Source organism: Apostichopus japonicus, chromosome 10, assembly GCF_037975245.1.
Source record: "Apostichopus japonicus isolate 1M-3 chromosome 10, ASM3797524v1, whole genome shotgun sequence".
Classification (NCBI taxonomy): Eukaryota; Metazoa; Echinodermata; class Holothuroidea; order Aspidochirotida; family Stichopodidae; genus Apostichopus; species Apostichopus japonicus.
Genome location: NC_092570.1, coordinates 4,001,754 through 4,014,228, shown reverse-complemented (window position 1 = coordinate 4,014,228; position 12,475 = coordinate 4,001,754). Strand labels below are relative to the sequence as shown.

At 34.9% G+C, this 12,475-nt stretch overlaps 1 protein-coding gene across 4 annotated transcripts in view; it reads left to right on the top strand.

The window, feature by feature from the left end:
- Window positions 1-5,225, top strand: part of LOC139974831 (filamin-A-like) — a 59,052-nt gene extending 53,827 nt beyond the window's left edge. For all 4 annotated transcript variants that reach the window (XM_071982293.1, XM_071982294.1, XM_071982292.1 and 1 more), the window contains one exon: window positions 2,044-5,225. In XM_071982293.1, the coding sequence (XP_071838394.1) occupies window positions 2,044-2,288 (245 nt within the window). In that variant the 3' untranslated portion in view covers window positions 2,289-5,225. The remainder of the gene's footprint in view (window positions 1-2,043) is intronic.
- Window positions 5,226-12,475: the final 7,250 nt, after the last annotated feature.

The window sequence follows — 12,475 nt, the reverse complement described above, 5'->3', positions numbered from 1 at the left end:
ATCATTACAATGATTATAGTTTCCTGAGCCTCAGACAAATATCATTGACTGTCACCCAAGTGTGCTTCTGCCGTTTACACAAAGTTAAAGAAACAATGTTTCAGTTGAATTACTAGAATTCATAAAACAATGGATATACCATTAACACTAATTAGGGCTTCACTGAGGGGGCAAAGTCATAATTAATGAAGCTATTAAGGAGAATTCTGTTTTTTTCTTCAACCGTGAATCTTGAAAACCAGAAGAGCGATTGAAATATATACTTGCACACGTTTTTTTTTTTTCTAGTTTTTTCCCTGATCAAACCTAAAAAACTCTGCGTTTATGAAAGCCTCAATTAAAACCTTCACCAAGTCTATTATTTGTTAACACGAACACTTATAGCCTGCTGTTACTCGACCGATGGCAATTTTATAGCAGATAACAAACAAAGCACTACTAGCTGATCTGCCTATACAAGAATCTGGGCAGAACTTTTTCTCAAACTAAGTATACTGGGAAGAGAAATTTGGCTGTGAAGTATTGGAACTGAAATTTGTAACCATGCATACGCCTGTCTTTTTACTAAGATTACAAGGAAAAGAGAGTTTATGGGCGATATCCTCTCCACGTAGGAAAGTCAATGAATGTAAATATTAATTGCAAATATGCCATGGACGCATTTTACACTTAACGTAGTCGCCATAGTTTCGAATTGGCGTGACAGTCGTTATACAGATCAATACCGTTTTAGATGAAATTTGACTTTTTTTTTTCGGGCTTCTTTAAAAAGGTCATGTAAGCATTTCATAATAGAGCCATGTTCAATATTCACACCAGCTGTGTACACAAATGAATGCACCTGAATCAATGACTAAGAATCCCCAAAAATGGCTAATTTAAAAATACGTTTGAAGAACAAAATTCTGGTCTATATCAATTTAGACATTTGTTATATTCGTGCAGTTGCAAATTCCAGTTACTAGCAAAACACTTCCGGCATTAACATTAAGAACAAAAAAAGTAATTAAAACTCTTGTCTGAAAAAGGGTGCCTGTTGCAATTGGACTCATTAAAGTTCATGAGTAGGCAACACTGCTCAATTAGAGACTATATATGGAATATAAAGATATACCTCAAAACTAAACATGAAATTATACAATTTATTTTTTCAATATTCAACATATGTTCAATGACATTTCTAGAAAAGTTTGTCAGGAATATGAAAAGATCTGTAGTTAATTCCATCAATTATATTTTTTATCTTGTCATGTCTCCTGCAAAAGGTGTTGCAAACATCTATAGAAACCTTGACAAATACCCAAGTGGATTTTAACAATCACGTTTTTCATGTCTTCCAGAATAATCATAATCGCCCAATCAGTATTAGCCAAAGTTATTTTATGTCCATTCTTTTGTTCAACCTTCACACATTCTTTTCCAACCTTCAAGATAAGTCAATTGGATTGATGATGTACCAAGGATGATTTTGTCTGTAGTCAAATGTGAGGTCTACTCTAGATTCTAATGAGGAATTAAATATTTAAACTTTATACACAAATAAAATTAAGGATATTAATTATTGATAAGGTCTTTAGTTACTTTTTCTCAGAAAATGTGTGCTATTATCACCTAGCGCATTTCCTGTTTCTGCCACAAGTTCTTGATAATATGCAAATGAGCATGTGACAAAGAGTGCTTGATGTAGAAAATATAGTGAATAAATAATATGTAGAAAAGAAGTTGTAGAAGTTGTAACAAAGAAAGTTTAATACTTTGTTAATTGTAATATTATACTATTTAGTATTAATTCATGACATCCTAAATTGGGTAAAGTTTTGTTATAACTTTGAAAGAGTTCATCAAAATCTGAGATCTGTAGGAAAGGTTATTCCGACTAAATTATGGAAGAAGGCTACTTTTTTTGCATGTTTTATTCATTTCTTGACAAGTTGTGAATGTCTGCCGCTACCAATCAATTCATCAAACTTGTAGATCATGAAACCAGGTAAAAAACGTATTGACAAGTCGGTCATTTTCTCTCTTTAAAATCCCCTGTTTCAGGAGCCTTCAAAGTCCAGATGACCAGAAGCTCCAAGAAGGATCGAACCATCGATGTCCGATACAACCCGACAGAGGTCGGGGAATACAAGATCCAGGTGAAGTGGTCGGATAGTGACGTTCCCGGCAGTCCTTTCACGATAGTCATCGTTGAGAATGAGAACGAACTTAGAGAGGTGAAGAGAAAGTACCCCATCGACCCGAGGTTCACATCCGTCTCGCAGGATGGCTGGTCCGAGGACCTCTGAGAGAGTTACCAGGAGAAGAAGTAGTGAAGTTTAGGATAATTTTATCTACTCTGAATAATTTAGCGGAATGTCGATCAAAAATGTGAAAGAACAGATTGCAGGGAGATTTCAAGAAAACGAGAAAAAAACAAAAATTGGAAAGGAGTGTTGAGATTGTGAAACTGAAGTGTTCTACTGCTCTACAGAGGTGACCAAGAAATGAAAAGACTCTTTTTGGCGTAAAAACCTAATAATGTTGATTTTCAGATTAAATAAAAGTGGTTCTATGTAATCAATTTACGTATTAATTAAGGATGGATGTTCATTTTAGATGAATGAAGACAGAAAATCACCAATTTGATAAGTTGTTAAGAAGTTACAGAAATATTCAACTATGGAAAATGTCTTGTTTTTAACTGAAAAAAATTGACAGCTTTTTCCCATTTTTGTTTTTCTCCAAAAATGTGGTAGTTCTTCATTTTTCTACATCTACAATACTACCTATCCAGTCCATATAAAATTTAAAAAAAATTGGCATTAATAGAAGAAGAATGTTTTTATGAATATTCATCATATCTCATATGTGAGAGAATGGTGCTTTCGATTAAGATATGAATAATTCATTAGGTTAACATCATTATTCATGAGTGTTTTTATTATTGTTGATTGCGATTGGCTGTGCAGTAACAGTGGAGGAAGTAAATTCAAATGATGTAAGTGAAAACGGGTAAACATGGAACAAGAAGAACTTTGAAGGAGAAATTTTTTTTATAGCTTTTGATAAAATCTTTTAAGAAAATGCTTAATTTTTCTCTTTCTTCCTGAACTAATAAAATGCCTTATGTAACTGTAAATAAACGATGCAAATATTTACGTAGGATTATAGAACAAAGCCGCTCTGGTCTCAATATATATTTATGACCAGGTGATCTAATAAATTTAACTTTTGATATCGTTCTGTTAAGTTGATTAAACTAGTAATAGTAGTTCCTTGCCTATCTCGCTTTCTTTTTGAAAACTTAAATTTTTAACAGTTTCCATATTATATTTTATTTTTGGTTTTGTTTTTCTGCTTCTTGCATCTTACTCATTAGATATGCAGTTTAAAACTTTGCAAAATGAACTCTCAGCTTAATCGGCAATTAACTTGCTGGCATTTTTTTTTTAAGGTAAAATTCTTAATGTTTTAAATTAAACTTATATGACAATCATTTGCTTTTGTCTCCTACCGTAAACCTTTATCCATCGGTGATTATCTATGTATTCTAGTAATTGAATGAGATCTTGGTTTCACTATTCATACAGTTTATGTCATGTTTATTCATTCTTGACTGTGCCATTTCATCGGGATAAATTTGTAATGGTAGTTCAGTCCTCTGAGACAACCAAATTCCTGTTTGGACAATCAACACATATTCGTCACTGTTAGTTTGCTACATTTCCCCCCCAAAAATAACATTTTCTGATCAGACAACCAAAATGTAAGGCCCAGGTTTTTCCTCAGACAATAAGACAAAAAATCCATGATACTTTACCCAGATTTAGTCATGCTACATTTTGGTCTTGAAGTGTGGTTGATATTTCCACAGAGCACTCAAATTTAGTTTGCTCTGCAGACTGTATCACTTTATATTCGAACCATTAATAAAAGAAAAGAATAATTCATCTATTTACTTTTTTTTTTAGTTTTCTTGAATATTAATGCTTTTTACTTACATTAAAGTACTCATAATAAGGCTTTTTATATTTAAATTTATAAAGATTACTTTCGAAAAACAACTGTCTACTGCTATTATTTGATATGTGAGACAATCTATATGTCTGGATCAAATGATGTGTCGGTGGTTGAATTGCAGTCTGTTCTTAAATGTATAAATAGAAATTATTCATAATTTTTAATCTTTTAATTATTTCATTTCATTTTTGTTCCGTTTTATTTATCTTAGAATATTGTATTCAGGGGGAATTACTAACCATTAATCTCTTAATTTAAATTTCTCAGTTTTATTCTTTTGCATATCATGATCATAAAACATGGATGGAGGGTGGGGTGGTGGGGGGAGGGAGATTCTTTCAAAAGTTATATAAATAGAAATAATAAACAATCAGATAAGAGTTAGTTTATAATGTTCATCCGTTTTCGTAAATAATATCTATCAGTAACACTTTGATGTTAATAAAATGAGGGCTACGACTTAGAATTCAGACAATTGCGCAATAATAATTGCTGGGGGTAAGATGTGACTGGTAGTGGTTTTTGCGCTTGAAAATGGAGGCATTTAGGAACTTGGACGTAAATATTAGCCACCTGACAAATACACTGATTTGAAGCAATGAAGTCAAATGGGTATTAATCTTCTCCTAACACTATCCGTATTTTTGAAACATAAATGAGTGAAATCAGATGTGTTGTAGTTCTAAGACAAGTCGGTAGAACTTATCGCCAGTGTGCACGGACATGTGTACTGATGGCAGAGACAGGTGATTTATTTTACATCGTTGGGAAAGGGGATGGGGGAGGGGAGGAGGGGTGGGGAGGGGAGAAGTGGTACCACCCAATAAAGCAGATTGTTTAGTTTGATTTCGTTGGAGATTTGTTTTTATGCATTTATGCTTATTGTGTTAACTTTTGCTGTCTTGAAAAGATAAAAAAACGACTGAATTAGTGAAACAATTTTAGAATATTTTTTTTATATTATTATTATTATATGAAGAGCAGAATTTTGGTTAGTAGTGGTAGGCCTATTTAATAAATAGTAATTAGTTAATGGGTTAAATAGCTTGAATATGTAAATATGTTTATTATGAAATAAATGTAGCACAAAAGGTTATTGGCTTAAAGGATTATGAAAATGCAAATTACATTAAAATTTACACACATTGTATATTGAAATTAGATTTTTTTTTTTCGCTGTGCTAAATTTGTATGCTTTACTAACATGGATATTTTACAATTAATTTTTGTCTAGTCTTGTGTCGTTATTTGGAATTGTTGCTGTAAAAATGAGGGGTTGGGATTATAGTTAATTGCTTGATATTTGTGAAAGGTAATGGAGGTACCCAGATAGATGGGGTTCGAGTGCGTTTGGAGGAAGCAAGAAGATACATATTGTCCAAAGCCGTTATTGTGTGAAACAGTTTGTCTGATATGAAAGCTTCATTTCCCAGTTTCAAAAAGACAGGTATCGCCTCCCTGGAGGGGGGGGGGAGGGGTGGTTTAAGCCGTGCTTCAGCTTGTTTTAGTTTGCGCCTTATCCTCTGTATCAAGAATATCATCTTTCAAAGACATGAGTTTCCATTACGGAGCGAGAAATTAGACACTGTTAACAAACATGCTTATCTACTTCCAAAAAAAAACATGCCCAAATCGGACCAAAGATATGCTTTTAAAGAATAATTGCAAGATCATAAATTAAGCTCAAAATCGATAAATTTTTGATAGCCAGGGATCTGTAACTCGAACCCATCACTAAAGTTTAGCGATGACAAAAAAAAATTAAAAAATTAAAAAAAAGGGAAAAGGGACCATTATGAAAGCTTTTGTGGTTCTTGTTTTGTAGAGCCTTGCAGAGAGCTCGTGGTGGTTTTTTATAAATTTTATATAAACCATGCATGTATCAACTTGGCTGAAAGCCTATCAATAACTGATTTAGTTATATATTTGGCAGTAAAATTCCATTTTCAAATCCATTATCGTTTTAATTCACGCATTCTTGTCTCCATTTCCGCGCCATAATTGAAAAAAAAAGTGGTTATTGAATGTTTTCGTTATTGACTAGAAACTTATCGTTTCAGTATTCTATAGTCGTGCATGATTTGTAATGTACATCCTCCTTATTTTCCTCATAAACTTAATCTGCTATTTTTCTTCGACTATCAACTTATGAAAAAGAACCAAAAAATAATCAAATTACATCCCGATGGGAACATTTTGCCCGCCAGTAGTCTTGTCCGATTGTAGATTGATATTTCTCGGACACTGACACTAGATGTGAACGTATTAAAATTACGTCATTCTTGTGTAAATGATGACGTCTATCTTAGGTTAACACTCCCGCAAAGAGGACAACACGTACATATCAGGGAATCCAAATAACAAGCGATTTGTTGAAAAAAAAAATAAATCATAGATTTCAACGGAATTATAAGAGAACTTGCTTTTAACATTTTAATCTCTTCATCCATTTTTTTCTTGTCTTTTGTTAAATCTTCTTAATTTTTTTCTTAAATCATACAAATACTCAGTGGAATTCATGGTACTGAATGCACAGATGATGGTCCATTTTGTCTGGACGGTTTGCGATGATTTTTGCGAGTTTGCTTCCTCACAATGTTCTCGAGGTCTGTGACCCCCGAAATTGACCCCTCTTCCACCGTGCGGGAACCATTCCCCCTCACCTCCCTAATCCCGTCCGTGACTAACGAGAAAATATTGGATTCTCGGCCCCACTTCCCATACTAGGTCGAAGATAGTGATCTGATCTTGCGACGTGATGAAACCACATAGGCCTAGATGACTTGTTATATGTGGAGTGATTTGGTTAAGGTAGGTGCGATAAGATCTGTCTCCCGTCCCCAGATACTAAACCTAGTAGTATATAATGCTTAGTATTTTACACTCCTATCATGTAGGCTACCTCGTCTGTAGGCCGTGATGAACCGTGCCTATAGCCGAGGCCTATATCAATATCTATGGTAAGTTATACTCCTATGCTGACAGTAAAAACACCGTCCATCTCCTCCGCACTCTTCTCTTTTCTCCTAGCTCTACTCACTCTTTCTCTTTCTTGTTTCTATTAATTTGGTGACCAATCCGACTACTTTGTCGAATTACCACCAGCTTGACCATTCCATTAGAACAACGCTTGGAGGGGCGGAGAAGGACTGAGATATTGAAAAAAAGGCGGGAGTCTTCTTTCGCTAATCAAAATTCCACAAGATACCTGTATATAGAGGAATATGAATATGTCATACATCAGTGTATGTTAAAGCATATATATAGTTGCTAACGAAAGAAAAGTAAGAGAAGAGGTATAGGGCGATGGGAGTTGGGGTGCTGGTGTGTGTATTCTTTATCCGGCAGTGATGAAATTGTAAATATATTCATATTAAACATTATTTCCAACTTTGTTTACTTTGTATACGATCTATACGAATTGGCTCAATCATGGTTGCTATTTCCAAATAAAGTTTTGTTTAGTTTGACGTTTTCATCTTAATTACTGTGTAGCCAATATTCAATTGCAAAGTTTCAGTTTCGACTTAGTAATGAACAAAACCACGCAGCATGTATATATAGTGCTTTAAACATTCGTGTTTACTTGGCGGTACGTATCTCCTTACCAAAAAGCATAGGCTGAGCACATCGATACATATATACAAACGTTTTCATCATTCTAAACTAGGTCGGAGTTGTAACTTGACGCGAGTGAATTGTTTCAAGATCAATCAACAAGATGATAGGTTGCAGAAAGTATAAGCTTTGCTCATTTATAAAAAAATAAATAAAAAAGAAGCACAAAAACAATCGCTTCTGAAATTGGAGTGACCCGTTTAAGCCTCGCGCCTACTTTTTATCAATCAAAGATTTGTTTATGGTTTAACTTACGATGAGTTTACAAACACGCCCTAGTAAATAAGGGATTAAGTTTTATTAAGATGTTTGGCTCGGTGCTATAGAATGCCGTATAGATTACAATATCACTGATCGATAACGAATAAGTGAACGACAAGCTTTAACATCCCACAAGAAACAGTGTACAATGTTCTTGAAATTTAACGTGAAGGAGAATTTCGAACGAAAACTACACATGTTATTACAAATACCTTTCCTGATATTTTTCACACTTGGGTAGGAAAAAGAAAACTAGATAAGATTTACAATTTGGCAAACATGTTAGTGAGTATAAAGTGCATTGCTTTAAGGGAATGCAAATTGTAATTTTCTGATTTTCAAATGATTTTGGCATACTTTTGACAAAAAGTATGATTTTGGCAAAAAGGATCAATGTTAAAGGTCTACGGTCACCTATGAACAACATTGTCCTAATTACTTTAATAGGCATTCAAAATCATGAAAATAGCTTTGGTGACCTAAAGGCGATTCGTTGATATATTTGCTTGACTTCTGTGAAAAGAGGAACATCACATTATTCAAATGAGGGCTTGTGAATAGGGGTTAACTTATGAAGGCCTTAAAATATGAAATGTATATGAGTGCAACACACCACGTCATAGTTTGCACATATTCAATGAGTTTCCCAAATTTTTCAAACTTCGAATGTGTATATCTTGGAAACGAAAAGAGCTTTCGAAAAATGTCAACAGATTTTGAATGAGATTATCACACACTACAAATGTACTGAATATGAGCAAATTGGCTAGGTGTCCGTAGTACTAGTCAAACATAGGGAGAGTTGTTTAGGCTCCTAACCAGTCATTAGTTGAAACAGCCTTTGAGTAATAAATTCGTCTGTAATTATTTTTTCCACAGTATGTATGTATGTATATGTGATCTTCCCGCAAGCAGGAACTCGCGAAAGAAGCCATGGAGGCTTGTAGACTCGCAAGCTGACCGAAGCCAATCTCTCGGCACACATCCATTTAACGTCCATGTCGGGAAGTTGTTATTGAACAACACCCTTGCCAGACGACACACATTGCTGTCGGCGGGGAATCGAACCGGGGATCTCATGACTGGGAGACGCCGTCGTTAACCACTAGGCTATACACTCCGCTCAGGTAGCATCTGCTGACAGGTTTAGCATGTGTTTATACTGTTTAACGGTTGTCTCTTATACACAATAGGCCTACACACTGATTAAGCCAGGTACATTGGCTGTTATGAGAGAGTAATTAGAGACGCCTCACCTTCGTTGTATATTACATTGTAATCACCTCTTTTTGTGTACACTTCTCGGTACCTCTTAACTCCCAGTTTAATTGCTTCTAATTATCTATGATACCTAGTTTAAATTCATCCTTTTCTCCTTCTTTTTTAACTCTCCTGCATACGTTGGTCCTGAGGGGAAAACGTTGTAATGTATATTTTTTTTCGAGTAGCAGACATTCAGTAATTTATATCACTTGACGAAATATGCAAAATTGTCGAGTTAGTGCGTTGCGGTAAACTTTAGAACGTCAAATATTCTCGAGTTTATAAGTTAAGCTAACGTGACATCTTGACAAAAGCTGTCAAATTGTCAAGTAGGGTCACTGTTTTATACTTATCTTGACAATACTAGTATAAGCAATACGATATTTACCGAGTTGGGTTGTCAAGCGACATTTACATGATATGTTGACGAACAGAATAAAATCGTTGAATTGTTGCGTTTCGAGCCCATGGAGGAAGACTATCCTTAATATGACAACTTGACAACGATGTCAAAATAATGGCATTTGTTGACTAAATTGTCAATTTGCACTAACACAAAATATTGAACAAAAATTGTGAAATTGTGGAAAAGCTGTGTTATAAAATTAACCTGAAATCATCGCAGCAGAGACACGATACACCAAAAAGACAACTTGACAAATAATATCAAACTTGTTGATATGTATTCTTACACTAACACAGTACATCTATACAACTCGGAACGGACCCTTCAGAGCCACCGTACCTACAACAGCGCTATACATATACACACATACATACGCGCACACAACACCAGCGCTATACTTAGTTACATCCGCCGAAGTAGGTCAGCTATGTTTAACACGGTCAAGTAAATGTCAGAAGACCCTCCCGGCCATCGCAGATGTAGTAGAAGACGTGTCAAATGAAGATATATAACGTAAAACCTATAAACAGTTTGGCTAAAAAAATCATGCAATGAAGGGGATATTTAAAGCTATTCACCTGGAAATTTACCTTTTAAGCAATCTCCTTAACCCTTTAAATTTTCTGGGAGAAAGAAATAAAAAGTTTGAAAAGAAATAAAAGAAAAATGCGTTAGCAAATTGAGTCCATATTTTCTCTCTTTTTTTTTAAAAGATTTTTGTCATAAACGGCAAGCGAAATCATTTTGGATAGGTTATTAATTCCAGAGGTTATGTGGATAGTGTAACGCCGGGATAGAGCTATTAACCTTCAAAAAACGCATGTTTATATAGAAAAGGCCGAAATGGCTAGATAACCAGTAAAGTGTGATCATATTATTAACGGAAATTAGATTAAAAAAACATAAACAAAAAAAAACAGCGAAACCTTAAGAAAGGAGACACGGTTGCTGTCGTACACAGTAAGCACCAAACATCATATTATTAACGATAGGCTCTGAGATCTGAAGAGCATTGGCGTATTAAAGGTGCAACATGGTCATATGAATAGAAAGGCTGATATGTGGATCATATTTTGTGTTATTACCGTAATGCCATCTTGCCCTAAATACCGATGGAGGATGCGGCGGACCCAGGATGTTTAGATAGTGAGGGGGGGGGGGTGAGGGGATAACTTCAGAGGGGTGTCAAATCAGAGGATTTAGAAGTATATGGATGCTATTATACTATGCATATATATTTATTACCATAACCATAACCACATTTTTATAACAACCGGCCCACAGAGGAAAACTGGGGGGGGGGCGGTACTGAGTTTGTTTCCTTTGAGGACGTGTTTGGATCGGACTACAGGGAAGTCGGCACCCTGTTGGTCCCTATCCTTCGTTTTCTTTTACTTCAGTATTTTATGCCCTTTATCGGCAAGTTACATCTTTGAAACTGGTCTATTTTTTCCTCAAAATTTATTTCAGCCACTTACCGTTACTACATGTTCTGACCTGAAGGAGCCGTGCCCTTCTCCAAAATATAATTGATCCCTATCTATTGCTCGATAAAAGTCAGCAAGCTACTTTGGTGCCAAATAATGGTGAAAAAACTGTTAATATTGTAAAAAAATAAAAGAAGGTGAAGAGGTAGAAAGTTCAAGATATTTAAAGTGAAACAAGTAGGAAAGGAATAAAAGTATCATTACGGTTACTCTCAAAGAACATAGTTTATTGATTCTGAAGACAAGAATGTTTGGTTTTAATATGTAGTTTAATTTAAAACATTGACACCTCGTTTTTTGACGGTCTATATAAACAAACAACTGTGCCTGTCAGGGAGACGAAACTGGCACGGAAAAATGTAAAGAAAATGATGGTTTGGGAATATAAGTACTATAGGTACATCAAATTATTAATTGAATAAACAAGATATAAATTGCTCAGAACCTGGCGAGTACAAGTTGTTTTTGCTGACATATATCAACGCTATAAATGTATATGTATATACTAGGTCAATTCATGAATCTATATATATATAAATATATAATTGGTTAGGGTGTCCGCGTACAAAGCGGGAGGCCCAGGTTCGAATCCCGGTGGAAGCTGGAAGTTTTTTCCACTGTTCTTGATTTTCCAACTCATTACGATTTTCAATAATATATATATATATATATATATATAATCTAGAACAGTGAATAAACTTCCCACCTCCCCCGGGGTCATCGAACCCGAGCCTAGGTACAAACATGGGCCTTTGTACAGGCTGTTTGTCGTCATAGTACTGAAGGTTTTGCTACCTGTCCGAATTAATATATAGATTTACATGGTCCTGAATTAAGGGTTAGAGGATTAGGCACAGGGGTCATAAGCAGGAATTTTAAGACATACAATGTTTCTGAGCTGTAAGGAATTTAGAAATTTTATCACAATGATAAGTAAAGTCGATACGGAAAGGAACTAAAGTGGATTTAAAGACTAAAACCCTCGCTACAGTATAATGTATGAATGCGAAAGACGTACGTATAAGCCTTTGTAGCCTAAGCCTAAGAGCACCGTAGATTTTGTTAGCACAGGTTTTTACTGCACTGTATTTTCAATACACTTTATAATTTGAACGTAACAAGAAAGTTAAACCCTTTCGTAACACAGCAGTGTACTTTGCCAATAGTTTTTACACATTTAACAAATCTTTATTTTGTTGCATATTTGGCACGTTCTGACCATTCTACTATTTAGCCTGTACATATTAAATTCATTTTACAGCATATACCCAGGAGCTTTTTGCAAGTTATTTTTCTCTCTTTGCGGTTCTACTATACCTTTTGGAAGCAGCACCAGTATCAGTTTTGATCCACCACTAGTACACTATTTTTCGCAAGGGATCAAGAATGGATCAGTTAAATCCTTTGGTTTGTGTGCCCAGGTTGGGTGACGTTGGGT